At 27.0% G+C, this 21,881-nt stretch overlaps 1 protein-coding gene across 1 annotated transcript; it reads left to right on the forward strand.

The window, feature by feature from the left end:
* Positions 1 to 10,917: 10,917 nt before the first annotated feature.
* LOC133682136 (uncharacterized) lies at positions 10,918 to 11,770 on the forward strand. Its single transcript, XM_062105402.1, has one exon. The coding sequence runs from the start codon at positions 11,075 to 11,077 to the stop codon at positions 11,396 to 11,398; it is 324 nt and encodes a 107-aa protein (XP_061961386.1). The 5' UTR covers positions 10,918 to 11,074; the 3' UTR covers positions 11,399 to 11,770.
* The last annotated feature ends 10,111 nt before the right edge of the window (positions 11,771 to 21,881 follow it).

Raw genomic sequence — 21,881 nt, forward strand, 5'->3', positions numbered from 1 at the left:
AATGCACCAGCATTGTCATAAAAAATTATCTTGATCATATGATCTGGAAATTATGCTCGTAATCTAATAACTTGAGTAAATAATCTTGCAAATGTCATGTTATGACTTGATAATAAACACACATGTGACCATCTTGTAAATGTATTTATTAAAACAATAAAATATCTAAATGGTTTATAAAGTGGTTGAATAGGCCCACAAATATGACCTTGAATACGTTCTAGGAATCTTGGGGATTCAATCCCAACTTTAGCTGGTGATGGTCTAATAACCAATTTTTCTTGAGAATAAGTAGCACACGAGTATTCTTTAAATTAAAAAAAATCTTTTGGTTTTGTAATGGGTGACCCTAATAATTTTCAATAATTTTTTGCATCATTATTGATCCAGGATGACCTAACCGGTCATGCCAAATAATAACATTATTTGGTTTATTGAACTTCTAGTTCATTATTGTGTTGACTTCAATTGTACTTATACATGTATAATATAAACCTGAAGAGAAAACAAGTAATTTTTTCAATATTTATTTTTTAGTAGAGACATTCCATATAATATGAAGATATTTTATATCATTATCATTGGCAGTCTCAATATGGTATCCATTACGACGTATATCCTTAAAACTTAGCAGATTTCTTCTTGATTTAGTGGAGAACAAAACATTATCAATTATAAATCTTGTTCCTCTATGAAACATTATATTGGTTCTTTTAGAGCCTTTAATAAAAGTTTGTTGAACTTGATATTATATTCACACTTTCTTTCATCATTCTTAGATTTTAAAAATATTGTTTATGCTTTAGAATGGTGTGTATATATATTTACTACTAATATTTGACTCATTTACAATATGATGCAAGTTTATGTTTTCTTCATGAAAAGAAAAAAAAAATTCATAAGAAAACATAGTTCTTAAAGTTGCATATGATAATTATTATAACACAATCTTTTACATTAAATAAGTCAACATGAAAGGAACAAACTAAAATACAGTGAAATATACTAGCATAAAAGAAACACACCTAAAAAATTAACATTATTTTGAATTCTAAAATCCTTATATTTAACTAACTAATTATTATCATTATAAAAAATATCAACTTTATAATCATTTTGCTTAAAGAAATCAGCAACATCAAGGTGTGTCATATTCAAATGGTCAAAATAAATATCATTATTATCTTGATATAGGTAAGCAAAATGTATTTCCATGTCCTTCTCCTTTCCTTTTAATAAGGATTGATATAAATCAACAAGATGTTTGGTCATACGAAAGGAACATGACCAATTTCCATTCATTCCATACCTATATCAAATATTTTTTATCTTCTTAGTATCTCTGCTATGTATATTTTTTCTCTTTTCTTGTTTCTCTTAATTCTAAGAAGGTTTGTTAGAATTATAACCATTATTGTTGTGAAAATTATTCCATCTTCGCCCATGGCCCCGTCTACGACCTCTACTATGACCACGGACTCGACCATAATTATTATTATATCTTATAGCATTCACTTTAGGGAATAGAGCTAAACTAATCAGTTGTGATACATAATTTTTCATCAAAAGCTTATTATTTTTTTCAACCACAAAGAGACATGAAATCAATTTAGAGTATTTATTAAAGCCTCATTTTCTATATTGTTGTTGCAAGAGCACATTCGAGGCATGAAAAGTAGAGAAAGTTTTTTCTAACATATCTTTATCGGTGATATTATCTCCATATAATTTCAATTTATATTTGATATTAAACAGTGCATAATTATATTCACTTACCAATTTAAAATCTTGCAATCAGAAATGTATCCAATCATAACGAGCTTTTAGGAAAATAATTATCATTTGATGGTCATATCTTTCTTTCAAGTTTTGCCAAGAAAAATGAGATCTTTGATTACAAGATACTCAATTTCCAACACCTCATTAGGATGATGGCGTAAGAAAATCATGGTCTTTGCCTTATTTTGACTAAATGCTTTGTTGTCATATTTAATAGTATCCCTAAGACTCATGACATCCATATGAATTTCAGCATCAAAGACCTATGATAAATAATTCATACTTGTAATATTAAGTGACACAAACTTAAATTTGGCAAGATTTGTCATGGTTACTTCATGAAAATATCAAAATTGTTAGAAATTTGGTTTAAACATTATATTAAATATTCGATCAAATATTGAATAAATTTGTTATGAACTTCAAAAAAAAAAGATTCACTTAAATGAATATAAGGATTATATATATAAAAATCAATTAAATAAACATACATTTACTTTTTATCCATAAATCAAATATGATTATCTGCTTCAAGATGGAAGCGGGGAGCAATCGTGTTAATAACATATTATAAAACTATATATTTAGAAGCAAGCAATATACTCAATAAAGAGTAAATAAAATAAATGAGAACAATAGATATTAGTGGAACAAATAGAGCATTCTTATTTCATATAATCTTGTAAATATAGTTGTACTTTTTACATCATCTCAACAATGCTTCTATATATAGTGTAATGTACATTAATACTTTTAAGCTCAAAAATCATAAAAAGATATAAAATCCAAATGTACTTAGAGATGATGAATGAACATGAAGATGAAGAGGTGGAAGAAAGAAAATAGACATTCATATAATTTCATAATATTAAAACATTAAACTAAACTTTTTTGGAAAAACTTATTAGTTAATGTATCATACATGATAGATTCAATGAATCCAAACATGTGATTGTTTATGGGCTGATACAAAAAATTATATAACAAAAAATTATTTTACAATTAACCAAAGCCTGAGCTAAGCATATAGTTTTATCACAAAACCTATATTTTCTTGGACCTCTCATCTCTAAAATCTTTGCTACCATATAGACCTAATTTTTACTTTCAAAGTCTCCACTATATAAGCTAAAAGAAAAACTTGTAATTTTTCAATGTGCGATTAAGGTTTTTGGGTTCGAGATTTTTTTTTGTTAACCAAGAATTCCTTGAGGTCAATTTCTCATTCGTTCATGTTAGATTTTAGACATGTTAATATTTCATGTTAAAGTATTTATATTAAAGAATATTTTTTAAAAAAGTCTTAACCCCAGTTATAAGTAGACCATACTTTTAATTTAGTCTCAATTATACTAATTAAACATGTCAAAAACTATGTTTTCAACATTTTAACCATAAAATTTGAACAAAAATATCTCATGATCTATTTGTTATTTCATTATTCATAAACTGTTTACAAATTCAAAAATATATTTAATTATAAGATCACATGAGAGAGAATTTTTTTTATAAGGTAGGCGCACGAGATTATAGCTCGTTACAAAAAGCAAGGGATTAGTATTCTAAGCTTCTATCAACTTAATTGAAGAAGAAAAAAAAAATATCTCATATCACTGAAAAGAGATGCAAGAGAAGACTTGTGTTTTGTATCATGGCGCATGATATATTTTAAAAGTGTTCACTTGAAAAAACATCAAAAAGTTTTTTATTGACTTCTTTTAATTTTTACATCAGCATATTAAAATTATCAAAAAGTACCATGAAACACACTTTTTAAATGCACTCAAAAGCAAAAGTTACCACACTTCCAATCAAACAGTCAATTAGTGTTAAGCAATCCAAAGCCATACAACTAGCCAAATAAGGTGTTTTAGCCTACCTAGCCTATTTGTGGTGTTTTAAAGTGTGGTAATGGTTGTTTTTTAAGATATTTTTTGCTTAGAAATGTATTAAAATAATATATTTTTTTATTTTTAAAAAAATATTTTTGATATCAACATATTAAAATGACCCAAAAACATTAAAACAATAATTTTAAACAAAAAAAATTTAAAACATACCCAACCGTGGGGCTAAGTGTAATATTTGAGTTGTGAGGCGGTTCATACCACGACCATATGCTAAGAATATTTTACGATTAAACTGTAAAAGTAGACACATGTTAGATTGTTGCTGGTTTAACTGTATTTTTTTATCCTGTTCTTGATCTATTTTGATCCATTAAGAATTTTTAACATAATTAAAACAATATAATAATTAATTGGTTCGGTCCTAACACATTTGATTAAAAGGGATGGGTTGATTAATTTTGTTAAAACACACATGTTATTAAAAATCATATTCGTGGTTACGGTTGCTTTTAAAAGTGTTTTTTATTTGAAAATGCATCAAAATAATATTTGTTTTTATTTTTTAAAAATTATTTTTGATATCAGTGCATCAAAATAATCTGAAAACACCAGAAAAATATTAATTTGAAGCAAAGAAAAAAATAAAAAAATTAATTTTTTTCAAAAATACTTTTGAAACGCAAAAATAAATAGGGATGATTTGATATGTATAAATATGTACAAATCAACAAATAATGATAAATATGTAAGGTAAGCAACATAAGAATGGTTGAGACTTTGTAAACCTAATTAAAGAAATTTTTTGGTTGAAACTCAATTAATTGTAAGGTTTTCTAAGAACATAATATTTTTTATATAATAATATAATAAAAATCCTAATTTATTTGAAAATTAAAATTGAAAAGAATTAAGAAGAAGAAGAAAGAAGAAAATATATAAAAAGGTCACGATGAACAAACAAAAATTATTTGCTCAAATCTATACTTTATAATAAAGGACAGATTTTGGATAAATCACATGTGGTTTACTTTTTATTATGATTTCTCTTCTGTCAAGTGATTTTTTTTCCCTCTCTCTTTGTATGGAAAACGAGAGGAAGAATCAATTTTGTTCGACTTTCTTCGGCACCGCAGGCTAGAATCACGGGCCATTAATATGGGCTCCAGCCCGAGTGGCTCATTATGCGTATTCTATCTCTCTTTCTTTCTTTTACACACACACACGATATGACATACCCACACGCTACTGGGAGGTTATAAAATAAATATATTTAATAACATTATAATTATGAATCAGCGCTAAATAAGTAATATAAATTAAAGATATGATGGAGCAAATATTTCATGACGAAAAAAAAAGTTGTGTTAATGATTAAAAACTTAGAGACTGAACAAAATAATTTGTAGCAATTTACCATGTTTTATGAGAAAAAATACAGTGCTTTCACCACATGATTTAACTTTTCAGTTAATAAAAAGAAAAAATAATTACAAAGCTAAATTCTCTACCAATTTAATATTAAAAAAAAAACCAACAAAGATAATTTTGGAAGGAAAAAAACCCATGAGAAAAAACTTGTAGCAATTGACAATGTTTTGTGAGGAAAACTATATCGTTTTTTCCAATAAAATAAAATAAAAAATCATTTAGAGAAATATTGTAGCAATCCACAGTGTTTTGTGAGAAAAACTACAACGTTTTCCTCATATGATTTAGTTTTATTGTAATTATAATTTTTAACCAACTCAATATTAAAAAAAAATCGACAAAGATAATTTTGGAAAAAAATCATAAAAAAATCACATGGGAAAACACTGCAACAATTCACAGTGTTTTAAAGAAAAAAATTACAAAGCTAAATTCTTAATCAGCTCAATATAAAAAAAAATCGTCAGAGACAATTTTAGAAAAAAAATAATAAAACAAACACCAAAAAAAGAAAAAAAAATCATGTTGGAAACACTGTAGCAATTCACAGTGTTTTGTGATGAAAGCTACAGTATTTCCCTACATGATTTAGCCTTATTTGTAATGACTTGTAATTATAATTTACAAACAACTCAATATTAAAAAATAAAATTAAAAAAAATAATTTTAAAAAAGTTATAAAAAAAACCATGCGGAGAGACACTGTAACAATCCACAATGTTTTATGAGTAAAACAACAATATTTTCCCCACATAACTAAGCTTTATTATAAAGTTAAATTCTAACCAACTCAATATTAAAAAAAAAATCGACGAAGATAATTTTGGGAAAAAATATAACAAAAAAAGAAAACACAAAAGAAACTGGAAGAAAACCATGTGAGGAAAAACTGTATCAATCAATAGTGTTTTGTGAGGAAAAACTTGTATTTACTTGTAATTGCAATTCTTAACCAGCTTAATATTTAAAAAATAAAATTGACAAAGATAATTTTAGGAAAAAACATTATAAAAACAGGAAAAAAAACATGTGGGAAAAAACACTGTTGTAATCAATAGTAATTTTCAAAAAAAGTTACAGTGCTTTCCTAACATATTGTAACTGTAATTTTTAACAAGCTTAATATTAAAAAATAAAATAAAAAAAGATAATTTTGGAGAAAAAAACCATGCGGAGAAACACTGTAGCAATCAACAATGTTTTAAAGAAAAAAATTACCAAACCAAATTCTCAATCAGCTCAATATTAAAAAAAATCGACAAATATAATTTTAAAAAATAAAGAAATAAAATAGAAAAACTATGTGAAAAAACATTGCAGTAATTCACAGTATTTTAAAGAAAAAAAATTACAAAGCAAAAATTTTAACCAGGTCAATATTTAAAAGGTAAAATAAAAAAAATAATTTTGGAAAAAAAATAAATGAAAAAAAAGAAAAAATAGGAAATTTGAAAAAAAAAAGGAAAAAAAAAGAACAAAAAAGAAAAAGTTAGCAAAAAAAGAGAGAGAGAAGAATCACTATGGATTACTGTTGTAATCCATAGTGAAATGTGTGGGGGAGAACAGTGATCCCCCCACACCATTTAGATGGTGTTATAATTTCTTTTTCTTTTTTTTTTGTTTTAGTGTTTGGGCTTCATAATTTAGGCTAGACATGGGCATGTATTAATATTTTATTTTTGTTTATTTTTATTTAGGTAATGTTTGTTTATTGTCTCAAAATAAAAAAAGATGAAGACTGTAAAGATAGAGAAGACAAAAACAAAAATAGAGATAAAATTGTATTTGATAGTAATATATAAAATAAAATTATTGTCTTTATATCTTGTTTGATTATACTAGACAAGACAAAATAAAATATGAAAAAAAATCTATTTTACCTTTAATATACATTACTATCAAACTTATATATTTTTTTAAATAACTAAATATTAATTTTTTTTATTTTAGTTTATATTGAGTTTTGAAATTAATAATTTTATAATAGCCTTTTTTTATAAAAACAAGACTGGCCTAATGGATTGACCCAATAAAATATGAAAAAAAATCTATTTTACCCTTAATATACATTACTATCAAACTTACATATATTTTTTTAAAAATAACTAAATATTATTTTTTTTTATTTTAGTTTATATTGAGTTTTGAAATTAATGATTTTATAATAACCTTTTTTTTTATAAAAACAAGACTAGCCTAATGGATTGACCTAGGACCTGACCACCTCGAGGCGTGCACTGGTCTGAGTTAAAAAAAATAAAGGAAGGATTGACATGATTTCTGTTATTTTTTTAAATTTGTTTGGTCAAAATGAAGTTGCCATGATTTCAGGATTGACATGATTTCTGTTATTTTTTTAAATTTGTTTGGTCAAAATGAAGTTGCCATAATTTCTGTTATTTTTTTTTGTCAACCCAGGTTGACCCTCTCAATTTATGACTCTAGCCTTACCCTACGTCGATTTTTGAATCGGGTTTTAAAATTATGATAATAATCATGTTTATTCATATGTTGACTCGAATTAACCCAGGTTAACCCTTCTAACCCATGATCTAGTCCTTGCCCTTTATTAATCCCGAGTCGGGTTTTAAAATTATGATAATAACCATTTTTTTATCCTTACATTGACCTTTTTGCCCCGTATCGACCCCCAAATCGGTTTTTAAATTGTGATAATAATCATATTATTATTTTGTTGACTCAGGTCAATGGTTAACCCAACTCATGATCTGTGGCTTGTCCCGGGTCGGCCCTCTACTCGAGATTTTAAAACTATGATAATAATCATTTTTTTTTTATGTTGACTAGAATCAACCCGAGTTGACCCTCCCAACCTGTGACCTGGGCATTGTGTCGGAGCGACCCCTGAGTTGGATTTTAAAACTATGATAATAATAATTTTTATCCTCACATGTTTTAATTGGATAATTTTAGAATTAAGAGTTTTTTATAGGATATTTTAGGTATAAAAAGTAATAAATATTGTCTCCGAAGACACCATTTATGTACTTCCAGTTTTGAAAATATATAAATTTACTCTAAAAATATCTTAAAAACACATTTCTTTTTTAGAGAAATAGATATAAAAAGAAAAGAAAATCATATATTGTCTTATGAAAATAAAAGAATTTTCTCAACCACTAAAAGATGAAAAGTATAGGTAGTTATGAGCATTATAGTTTTTTTCTTTTCTTGTGATATTTGTCTCTAGTTTATTATTTTAACTACTATGGTTTTCTCGAACTAGTCTATGTAAATTTCTATTAGATCTCTTTAGTTCTTTCAAGCAAATCATCAGAAAAATCAATTTCTTCTTTTTTTATTTTAGATTCAAACCTCACATAATAACCACTTCTAATTACTTGCTCTCTTTTCATTTCTTTCCCCTTATAACTACTCTCTTTTGATTCATGCGACTCTATGTGCAACTCAGTATCTGGGGATGTAGGTGGGAATTCCAGATCCTAGAGCTTAGGCACTTGGAATACAAGTGTCCTAAATCATTGAGTCAACGCAAACTGGACTCGGTCGGGAAAAAAACAAATCTTACCTAGTTGATTTTAGTATGCTTTACAACCTAATTGGAAGGTGCTAAATGTTCTACATGGCTGGTCACGCAGAATGTTTGAAAATAAACAGTAGCTAATCTAAAGTTGCTGTCCTCTTTCTTCTTAACAAAGCTCGATCTTTCTCTGTATAAGAAAAAAATGCATCTAAAGAACAAATGTTGGTACACATGGCCTGGCGTTATCTTTAGCAGTGTCTTTGTTTATGAATTAACCAGAAATTAACAAGTTCTTGCAAGAAGATAAGAATCCACGTTGTTGCAGAATAAACTTGACACTTGCTATGAAACTTTGTCACGTCACTTAGGCTTGCCTAACGCGTCTGCTGCAATTTCAATGCTTAGATGGCGATCCAGAAAGGGTAATTTGGCTCCTTTACTTGACTTCAAGTATAAATCAAGAAGGTGGACTTTGACCTCCATTTGCTTGTGAAACAGTAACATGAAGCATTGTCGGCAATACAATAATGGCGGATTTGGAGATAATCAATTAATTAGTAGTCTAACTTTTTGTTAAGGACGGGTGCACTCATGATTCTGGTGTATTCCTGCAAGCCACGGAATTAAGATAATATAGACAAATGAAAATGATGTTTCAAGATGGACTTTATTTAAAGGTATTAATTTTCCTTTTGATTACATTTTTAAATCCAGTTTTTATATGTCAATCATTCTGATTAATTGTATAAAAGTATTCCAGTTCATGAAATTCCTTGGGCCGAAACAAAGGTTCCGAGTATTTTAATTAAATTGAATTATCGCGTGCCCTTTTTGTCCATATATCAGTTTATTATATAAAATCTTATATTTATTTTGAAAAACTTAAAAACAAAATACAGAAACCACACATGATATTGAAGTTATGTGCTCCTGCTGCTTTCATGTTATTAATTATCCAAATTCAGCTCAGATTAAAGAAATATGTTTATATATATATATATATATACACACACACACACAAAAATATAACTTCGAAAATATATAGTCTAATAGTAGTTAAAATGATAGCAATAATGAAAAGAGTTGTTCACCTCTGGGGATTCAAAAAAGCTTGAAGGTTCGGCTCTTCGCTACATGAAAGTTGCTAGGAAGGATTGTGTATATTGCAAGTTAATGATAGCAAGTTGGAAGCACGATAAACGTCGGAGGAACTCTAGAAATGATCATGGGTCTCCATCACCATCACAATTCACAAACAGGCATTGATTCTTAAATGGGATCCAAATTTGGGACCCATCTCCCAAATGATGCATTGTATGGTGGTGGGCTTGTACAACTTTGTCTGTTGCATAGTCTTTTCACGTTCATATCCAAGTTTTATGATTGATCTTCACTGTCACAATATTAGGGAGGAGGATTACTTGATTGTTATTGTAAAAAGAAAATAATTCAATCCATATATCAAGGAAAAAAAGAGGAAATAAAAAGAGAGAGAGAAGAGAAGATATATATCAATTTTTGTAATTACAATATGGAGCAATTAAACATATTGCATATGTATATATTGTCATTTTTATATAAATTAATTATCTTGTAAGAATATATCTTTTTTTTTTATAATGTAAAAATAATATTACTAAGGAAAAAGGTGATAATGTCATAAGCAATTAGAGAAATCATCTGTGTTTGACAAATTAATTACCACTCGCGCATGTTAAGCAAAATGGATATGAATACAAGAGGAGATCATGCAAGAGACATTATCACTTTATGGTTATGTTTATCTATTAAAAATCCTTACTTTACTTTATTACATTAGGGTTTTATAAGCTTAAAATTTAATATAATCAACAACAATAACTTCTAATTTATAATAGATTGCAAAATGCGAGATTGACATTGAAAATCTTTTAACTTTGGTGCATGGAATCTGAAATTTTTTTATTTTATTTTTTTATTAAGATGGATATCTGGGTTAGTTAGCTCGTGCAATTTAACTAATTCCACGATCAAGCTTAAAAGTTAAGGACTATTTAAGCCTTCAGTAGTTCTGAGATTTATGGGATTCGCTAGTAATTTTTAAAGAATAAATTTAAAGCCTGACCAATTAATCTGCATTCTTTAAATATTTTTTTTTATTATTATTACATTAGATGGAGGGTTAGATATCCTGTTACCTAAACCTAATTGTGGGGTTTTACAAATGAAAATCTTTAGTGAATAATTAGGCAACTTAATTTGTCAGTATGTTGGCCTAGCTAGACCCCACAAAATAGAGGGGCCAAAAAAAAAAAGAAAAGAAAAAACACAAGTGAAAGGCCCTTAAAAAGGCACTCCTCCCCTTTGCGATAAACACCGGCACTAACAACACCACCAACCTACCATTATCAAAAAGCCATCATAAAGCTGACCTTGTAACCCTTCTCTTCACAAAAACTTGCTTCTAATGAACATCTAAAACACCATACATATTCCTGCAAGGATTCTAAGCATCCAAACAACCGCTAAGATCATGTGGCGCAAGTTGGCTAGATTGAGGAGCAACGTTCAAAACATCAGGAAAAGCCCACGAGTAGCTGATGAGAGCATGTTTGGAGGCATGAACGGAGCTGAATTTCCAATCCTTGTTCATGATATGAACAGAACACAAAGGTGGAATGCCCTTTCTGCCCTGCTTAGAATTGTTCTTGCACCATTTTCAATTCCTTCTTGCTTCTCATCACAACCTCATGTCCATGGTGCTGATGGTCTCTGGGTGACTGGTGAGTTTGCGCAGCTATCAGAGATGAATCATCTCATGGTAAATGACAGCATGCGCTATGCAATCTTGATGTAGACATGTAAGTTACTTACCAGGTGTACTTAATTAGTTGGTTTAGAGGGGTAGCTAGTATGGAATGCAAATTTTGTCCACGGTACTATTACTTGGCTGGCAAGGATTTTCAAAGAATCAATGTCTTTTATAGAATGCGATCCATGTAAATCTTTTCCCTTTTGTATGCACCAGTAATAGATGCTGCTTGTTAGAGGAGAAGCTCGACTATATATCCCTGTATGAGTAGGGTTTTTCAATCCATGAATAATGTTATCAGCTGGCTTTCGCTTCGCTCCCAGATTAAGTTTTGGGAATTGATGAGAGTTTCATATCCATTGATTGATTGTTAATTATATGGAGTTGTTTATTTGAATAAGATTAGTTATTTTTCAACTGGGCCATCATGTTTTTTCAGTGCTTTAACATGTCTAAACTATTATAACAATTTTAAAGGGGATTGCTTTGCTTTCTTATTATTTTTCTTTTTTTTTTTTAAACTTGAAGATACTGGTGGGAATTTCTTTGTGCTGTCATAAACAAAGGCATAGCAGCAATGATCCCATGTCACAGTCCTTGATTTTGTTAATCTGTTGCATTATTGTATAAGCCAAGATTGAGCTTGCCATCTGGGAAGTAAAAACAAAATAAAGATCAGTTAAATTAAAGGTCACAATAATAAATATTCCCTCCTGGAGAGAACCTAGCACGCAGTCCAATATACACTTACCAGCTTGCTTTGATCGATCAAAGTAGTTCAAAACAGCGTTTAGGTCTTGTCATTAGCAAAGGGAAAAGCATGATTCTTTTGCCTAAACTTAATTTCTTATCAGAAGATATATGCGAATAAGTTCCACAGAATACAACCTACAAGCCACTACTTTATCAGACACCAGTCATGGCCTTTACAACTTCGTGGATTCCATGACACCAAGGTTGATAAGTAATAAAGATATATTTGGATTGGTTTTTATTGCAGTCAATGCTGTGTTCCTCTCTTGAAGGAAACATTCTTAATCTCCTCGCCTTAAAAAATACTGATCAGTGTACAATAATATTGGTCCTCAATCTACTGAATTTAAACTTTTTTTTTTCTTTTTTTTTCACAGTGAGCTGCCCATTTATCTCTTGCGCGAATAATAATGATGATAATAATGGTTGACGCCTTCAAAAAACGAGCATGTGATGATTTTGGAGTCATCATGAGAGGAGGCTAGTGGGATTGCTGGGGAGTGTTATAAGAAGAAAGGCTAATAAAAGAGCAACTTGTGTCCATGTTTAGTGCGACATGAGAGAAAAAACAAAACAGGTCAACCTCTCTCTGCAACTTCTTGATAATTTTCATAATGGGAACAGATGGTTATATGACTTTTGGGCTAGTGGTGGAGAGAGTGGGTACGTAGAGGAAACACTTAAAATAACGTGTTTAAAATTGTGTAGATAGTTTTTAAAATGTTTTTTATTTAGAAATATATTAAAATAATTTTTTTAATTTTTAAAATTTATTTTTGATATTAACATATTAAAATGATTTAAAAACATTAAAAAAATATTAATTTGAAGCAAAGAAAAAAATTAAATTAAATTAAATTTTTCAAAAATATTTTTGAGAAATAAAATTAATTTTACGGGACAGATTCCATATTGAATTGAAGAAATATCTATGACCAAGTTGAAAGTTAATTAATTCCACAAATGATTGATTTCAATCTAATATTGGCATCATGCATGCATTATCTAAACGGCATGTATCACATTCGAAACTCTGTATATGCCATTAAGATTATATTTATTGGATATCTCCTCTCTTTTTTTTTATGTATCAAAATATTTTAAAAAAAAATTAATTTTTTTATTTTTTTATTTTAAATTAATTTTTTGATATTTTCATATCATTTATCAAATTCAAAACTCTATTTATGCCATTACGATGACTCTTGATATTTATCGGACCTGTTTGTTTTTGTGTTTCAAAAATATTTTTTCTCTCAAAAACAAATCTATAAACACCAACGTTAAAGTTATTAGTTGTCAGAATTCACCCTTCAAAAAACTTTTTCTCTCGGTAATTTTTTTCAATAATTTTCTCTCTCTTTTCTCAAGATTTAAAAATTGAAGGACCGAAACGCAAAACAAATGAAGTTTGGAACTTGGAAAAAAAGATCTAGAATCCAATGGTTCAAGGTTTACAAAAGAAAATATGAGGGACTACAGAATAGATTTACAATCATTTTAAACCAAAAAAGAAAAAGAAAAGGGCTGATAATTTCTGTCAATATCCTTGTTTTTTTTTAATTATGTTCTGCACAACAATTCTAAAATTTCTCATTTAAAGTCCAAAAGGAATTCAACCCTGAGATAATTCTCAACAACCAGGAAACAAGATTAAATGCAACTCAAAGAGTATGAGAAAATCTAGAGCAACAAAAAGGGATCTTATGAGGATAAAATTGAATAAAAAATCAAGATTGAGAACTAAAATGAAAAAAAAAAAAACTTGAAGAAACGAGAACAAAACTTTACACAATAAATAGTGCTATGAATAGTGAAATATGAGAGAGGAATAATAAATGACGTCACAGTGAAAGTCTAATCTAGTTTGTTTTTTAATGTTAGTGTTAATATGTGGAGATGTTATCCTTATCTGAGCCACACGTTCTTGCTTCTTAGCTGGCTGATGTATATAACAACAAGTCCATATCAATGACTGCTTTATTTTCAAATTTATCATTATTAGGACTTATGCCTACATTACCAGAAAAAAAAAAAGAATTATCAAATATAAATGAAAATATTAACAGAAAGTTATTTTTATCGACATAATATTTCTTGCTGATAACAATCGAGAAAAATATAATTGGAAATGAAAAATTAAAAAACATAATATGTCATTATTACAAATAAAATTACATAATAAATATGCTAGCTCTTCGCTAATACTTACTATTTACTGGTGAATCTATCGGTAATATTTAAGTTATAATCTAATAAACACCTCCCATTTCCCTTCCTCGTTTCTTTTTTTTTTATTTTGCAGAAAACAATACACAACATCGATTATCACAAATTCAACCACCGCAACACTCAATCTATCATAATCCATATCCTGATTTAATTTATTTTTAAAAAAAGATTCATCACATCAAGCAAGTAAAACTACATTTTTTTTTGTAACCCATTTTTAAATTGTTATCTTTTTTGGTATTTTGATGTTGTACATATAGTTTTTTTTTTGTATGTTTCCTTGTTTTATAACCTTTTTCATAGAAATTTGTTGTATGAATGTATAATTTTTATATGTTAAGGTTTGTTTAAAATTTTAAAAAATTATATTTTTTGTTATTTGGTGAAATTGTGTTTGACTTTGTAACTTAAATGTTTTATAATGAAATAAACAATGACTTATTTAATAGATATATTTCATATTTTATCAATTTTATTGTTAAGTTAAAAATCTTGGACTTTGATTTTTTATAAAAAATTAATAATGATTTAAACGTACCACTAAAATAGATTGAATAAGTTTGAGTTAAATTAATGATAGTTAATTAGTTAGGTATCGATAATTTGTTTAGAAAATTGATAATGATTTAAAGGTTTCATTTATACTATTACAGACGGAATCACTGATGAAATAAGTTCATCAAAAAGTTTCACAAAAGTTTTTAAAAAAATTACAGAACTTCTGACAAGTACAAACAAAATTGACTAAATCTCTCGTAAAATTCTAGAGAGTTAAAAAAAATTGCAAAAATTACCACTAACAATATATCAATCATTGATGAGTTAATTTCGTTGGTTATATAAATTCAATCATCAATAGAATTATAAATGGTGTTTTTTGTGGCGATATACCATATTTTTTTATAGAATTATCGATGGAATAATGCCAATAATTTTTTTTGTTTGAGATGTTTTTTTTATTTGTAAATTCATTGATTATTATATTACCGACAGAATTACTGACATAATAAAAACCACCAATGATAATTTTTCTGATGATATGTTATCATCTATTATTCTATCAGTAAAGTTTTTCTGATAAAATTAGTATTTAAATATCTCAGAATTACTCTATCAATATTACACAATATTCTGTTCTGCTAGCTAGGAGCCTTCCTGCCACCTAGAACTTCTCAGTATACAAGGGGACATCTCAATCTAACCCTAACATAGTGCTTCATTATTAATTGAGTTTTAAATCGTTTGATTTTATCATTTTTATCTCAAGTTTATTACTCCGTTATTAAACAACTCTCAAACCTTTTGATTTTATTAATTTAATCTCAAACTTAATGAATTTTAGACAATATCACCTCTCATTCCATCCATCCATTGTTAGCGAATATTATAACTAATTTGCACATACTAATTAAATTTTTTAATCAAACGCATCAAAAATAAGTTTGTATATGTTCTGAAAAAGAATTTAAGTATTAGATTATAATAAATTTTTATTTTTTTTTTCTCAACTTCACTAACTTGTATTAGAGAGAAATTCCCTATGATTCGACACTAAATTTATTCATTGTTAGTGATAGTTAAATATTCCATCCAATCTACACATTATTCCATCCAATCTACATATTCTTGTTAAATATTTCAATTAAAAATGTCCAAACAAATTAATTTATCCACAATTGGGACTTAATTGATAACAAGGTAATATAAATAGGGTAAAATTGATAAAATCAAGTATTGGGGACTTCGTTGATGATGAGGTAATTGAAATAAAATTGATAAAATTAATGGTGATGAAACCCAACTCATAATGAGATAATACGTTAAGAGGGTTAAATTTAGGTTTCCCTTTGTATTAATATTAGTTATTTAACTTGTGCTCCGCTACAAGTTGTAATTTTTTTCCAGAAAAACCTTGGGCATACAAGTTATTTTGATATGTTTTTTTATATAAAAACTTCAAAGTGTAAATTAAAAATTATGTGCAGACATCTAATTGAATAAATCTTTAATCATCAATGTAAATAAATGAAGAGTTTTTTTTTTTTTACAATAACTAAAAGAGAAACTAAAAAAATTGAGAGATAGATGTATATTAGATCCTACAAAATAAGACATTTATCAAATAGGATAATATATAACAAATTGTAATTTAAGAATTAAATTGAAAATGTAAAAGATTTTTATAAAAGAATAGAGGGTGAAAATAAAAAATAAAAAATAAAAAATTGAAATACTCCAAATACCAAGTTTTTTTAAAAAAAATACTGAAAAGTAAAAAAATAAATTTACCCGAGGAATCAACAATAATATTATGTTGATGTATGGTGTATAATAGACTGTCTTTTAGTGAATTCCAGATTTCTAGAAAACAAAACTCAAAATGCAGGAAGCAGGAAGCATTATAAGGAGACAGGTGGGGGGAGTTTGCTTTGGAAATAGGTTTGGATGAAAGTGGGGCATGTTTCTTTATGGATACGAAGGGAACGTTCGGTATTGTGTTTGTATTGTGTTTTATTAAAATTTAAATTTTTTTATTTTTTTTTTGTTAAAATTGAGTGCGGTTTGTATTTTTTGGATCGTTTTGATGTGCTGATGTCAAAAATAATTTTTAAAAAATAAAAAAATATTATTGGCATGTATTTCGGCACAAAAAACTATTTGAGAAGCACCCGTAACCACACTGCCAAACACGCTCTAAGTACAGTTTAAATTTGTGATTCCGATTGAATAATAATTTTCGGCACTGTTTCCTGGGCAGCGTATCTGAGATTCATAAACTAACAAATGTTCTCAGATTTCAACATGTTTTTTTTTATCATAAAAAAATTCTAATAAAAAACTATAAATTTTATACATATACCTAATTAAATAAATCAAGAATTATTTATGTTAATAAATATAAAAAATAAATAATTGTTAATAATAAGTAAAGATTAAATTGAAAGAAATTTAATTGAATTTCTTATAATTATTTTTTGAAACAAAGTTTTTATTTTTTCTGAGGCAAAATTTATATATTTTGTTATGCAGATGAATGTGTTATAATTAAAAGGATTGTAGTGGTGATGATTTTTTATGGACTTAATTGAGTTTTTTGTTTTTTCACTCAATTTCATAATTATTGTTTCTTTTATAATTTATAATTAACAAATACGTAATTATAAATAAAAAAGACAAAATTGGTGGAACTTACTTTTTTTTCAATTTTATTGATTTGTTTATATATATATATAGTTTTGTCCTTAAATTCTTTTCTTATCATTTTATGATATTTTTGTCAAATAAAAAATATATTTCAAAGTTAATAGGCAAATAGCACTACTGATTTTCACGGGACTAATGATATGAACAGACCAATAATATACAATTTTGATTAAAAAAGTTAACAAATGGGAGACCATATTGAGACAAAAATCGAAAGTATAGAGATCGTCAAAATCATTAATCCGTTAAATGTGAAAGGAGATTGGTATTTCACTACATTGGTCTACAGCCAATCAGGTTGCTTGTTTTACAACATAGAAAAAACGATGTAATTGCGCTAATAGCATGTTTTTAAAGGAAAAAAAAAAAAGATCACGATTTAAGTTGGAGATCCTATTGGTCTAATAAGATAATTTTATTTATTTATATAATATATAAATAACAATAATTAAAAAAAAACAAAATTAAAAACCCGAGGTAACCCAAGTCATAACTTGGTTCGTGAGGTCAAACAAATCTTATATAAAGCAAATTGATAGATATAATTATGATAAATTTCCAACAATCTAAATATAAAATGATAAAATAAAAAAACAAAAAAAAAACAAGCACATAAAAATAGAACACCTGCAAACCGGAGTGTAGTCATCAAACCTTGTGAGCTGGATATTACAAACGAGATAACTTAATAGAAGACAATGTGTGAAAAATGATGATTCTTAATTTTTTTTAAAAATGAAAAACGAATTTTAAAGAAAGAAATCAAAAAAAAAATGTAAAAAAAGTGACCAAAAAAATATCTAAGTCAATTGTTTAAACCTGTTATCCAGGTTATGAGATTGAAATAACCTAATTAAAAGGAAACTAAAGAAAATCATGAAGCCTATATGTTAAAATAAACAACATTGAAAGATAAAATAAAAAAAATACAATAAAATGATGTCAACCCGTGTGAACTTTTCAAAACCGTAATCTCAGTCACTAAACCGAAAGTATTATATCTAGAAAAACCAAAAAGCTTAATTCCTAACAAATCAAATAATGAAAGATAAAATTGAAAAAAAAATTAATTATAAAAAATGATCCAAAACAAAAAAAAAATAGCAATTAAGAGAATAAGAACCAAATTTAAAAAAAAAAAATGAGAGGACAACTTAAAAATTTTATTTGAAGGGGAAAATTGAAAAGAAAAATCAAATTCACAAAAAGAATCCAAAACAAAAAAGTTCAAATCAAAAGATTAAGGACTAAATTGAAAAAAAAGTAAATTATAATTATAGATTCAAGGAAGAAATTGAAAATAAATCAAAATCTAACCAAAAAAAAAAAAAACCACAAATGATAATTACATTATTCTAATCAACAACAAATCCTCTCACGGTACACAATATTTTTCCCTTCCCAATTAGGTTCTTTTGTTAGTACAGATGAACTTTACAATTATTTATTTAAGTTGGCCCTAACTTAAAACCCAAGCCAAGCCTGCGCTAGCTACAAGCTTGCCATTACATAAAGCATGTCTTTTAGCTTCAAATCGGTGTCTGGGCACCGATCTTTATATTTGTCCCCATACAATAAAGGCATGCAATATCTCCTTTAACTTGCATGCTTCGATATCTAATTTGCAGCAAGATCTTGAGAGGCCTCCATCGTCTTCTTCCCCTTGTCTTCTCTGCAATCACTCCATGAGTGGGAGCTAAAGTTCTAATCTTCAATAACACTGACAGTAACTCTTGATTAAAGCAAAGATCCCATCAGTAATCGCAAAAGAAGAACAAGCAACTAAAGTATCTTTCTTTTTCTTATCCTTTGCTTGCAGAACACGATTGACAAGTGTTTGTCCTTGCTTTCCTCCATATCTGTTTCTTGCCCAACTTTTATCAAGTGTAGCCTGAAAACGACGGCCAGTGCAATTAAATATTGATGGAAATAATTGAGTTATGAAATAACCAAGTTGCACTTGATGACGACTGGTTTTTCTTATACAGAGAATAATGTTCTCCGGTTAAATTTATATTAATTAAAATTAAGTTTTCTTTTTACTTAGTGCATGGAAGAATTTAATAATTTTTTATTGATGCTAGCTTCAATGTTTGAATCTAAAAAATTAAAAAAAAAACATTTCTTAACTGTTGAAGCATATCTTTTTAACTATCGAACTAGTGTTTACTTTTAGAAATTAACTTTTTAGTTTTATATTTTATTTTCTTGTTTATTCTAAGAAAAATGAGAATATGTTAAATAGTATAAATTCTTCAAAATAGGAAGCAAGAATCTTGCTTAATTTATCTTTAAAATAATAGAAGAAATGAACATGTTTAAAGGAACAAACAAGGCTTGTATTTTTGTATTAAAAAACTTGAAAAAACATTTTTTAATGTTTGTTTCATAAAAAAAATCCTATGAACAATGACAGAGTCAGGAATTTTTTAAATGAAAGGGTAAATTACTAACAAATATTTAATATTATATGCTATACAAATATGTGTTATATAGAGAAATTAATCTGAAATATATGTACTAATTCAAGTCAAGCAAAATTAATTTAAAAATACTTTTAAAATGAAAAAACTTACATTATAATTGTTGTCTTCAAGATTTTATATTTTAAAACTACCTCATAATGATTTTATTTTTAATCTCATTAAAAATATATTTCTCAATATACACAAAAAACTTTTATTTATTTATTTCTAAATTTTTTAAGGACTAGGAAAGTTCTTCCCAACAATTCTATGTGACGACCACGTACATGTTTAAAATTAATAAACCTAATGCTATAATTTTTTCATATTGTGTTAAGAAAAAACAATTGTACATAAAGAAAATTAAAGAAAATGGTAATTTTTAAAATTTAATTTACCTTTTAGATTTATGTGTTGTCTTGTTGATTTGTTTCAATCAACTCCTATATTTTTCATTGTTTTTTCAATCAGTCCACGTATCTTTTATTGTTTTCTCTCATTTCTATCCTTTCATCCACTTTTGTCATGAATAGGTACAGAAAACATGTGTAAAATTTAATTTTGCCTCTAAAGTTTATGAAATTTTTTAACATTATTAAAAAATTAACGAATAAATAAATTAATTAAAATTATCGAAACAAAATTTTGTTTTGTCATATTTATTTTTGGCTCAATCTTATTTTTGTATTATCAAAAGACTAGTAGATGGTATTGATAAAACAAATACTTTGTTTTCATATTTTTACCTAAAAATATCTTTCTTTAATGAATTTTTAAATTTTAATTTATTCATTCATATTTTTAGGTTATACTGAGATATTACATTAATTTCAGAGATCAAATTGAAATTATAATACTATAATTATTGTTTTTCTTTACAAAAATAGACGACGGAATGTAAAATGTTAAAATCCAAGTAACTTTGCAATAACAACCACTGAACTATTATTATTATTATTATTTTGAACGCAAAAAAAAAGAATAAAACATTCCTAACATGTTATAAAAAATAAAATTAATAATGAATTCAAAATCTTAATATTATTGGATGATGTCCTTTTGAGATATTGAAACAATAGTGTTATGGATTAACCTGGGTCAACCGTGGTTAAATAGCCAAACTTGTAATTCGGTTCATGAGATCATGATAAATCTATAAAAAATAAATTAAAATAAATTATGAAATTTAATTCAAAATCAAGTTAATATTGAATGATGAAATTGATAAAAAAAAATTAATTAAAAACAATACAAAAACAAAAGACTCGAGCAAACTTAGATTAACTTATCAGACTCGTGATATAGATCATGCACCACACCAAATTCAATAAGTTTGTATCAATTAGATCATATTTTGTTTAATTATACGATAATCATATGTGTGCGAGATCTTTTTGTATCAAATAACAAAAGCAATTAAGAAACAAAATAGGATAGGCATGCGTAACTGAAATAAAAAATTCAAACTTAAATTTTTTAAGATAAATAACAAAAAGATTCATTTAAATAATAAAGGATGAATATTTTTTTTATTTTAAAGGACTAAAAAAAGTTTTTTTAAAAAAAGTTAGGCATGTGGACTAAAATAACAAAAGCATGCTTAAGTTTTTTAAGTTAAATTACAAAAAGATTCACCTTTTTAAGTTAAATAAGGAAAAGAGACCTTTAAATTTTAAAAAAAAAAGAAATTTTTTTAAAGTCCAAGAGAAAAAATGCATTAAATACCAATAAATAAAAAACAAAAGACCAGACACTTAGGCCTACTAGCCAAGACCCAGCTTGTTTAGGCCTTAACAAAAAAAACCCAAGCCTGTGTTACCAGGGTTAATTGTTTTTTTGGTAAAATGGGTAGAGAATGTGCCCTTTGCAACCTA

Source organism: Populus nigra, chromosome 2 (assembly GCF_951802175.1).
Source record: "Populus nigra chromosome 2, ddPopNigr1.1, whole genome shotgun sequence".
NCBI lineage: Eukaryota > Viridiplantae > Streptophyta > Magnoliopsida > Malpighiales > Salicaceae > Populus > Populus nigra.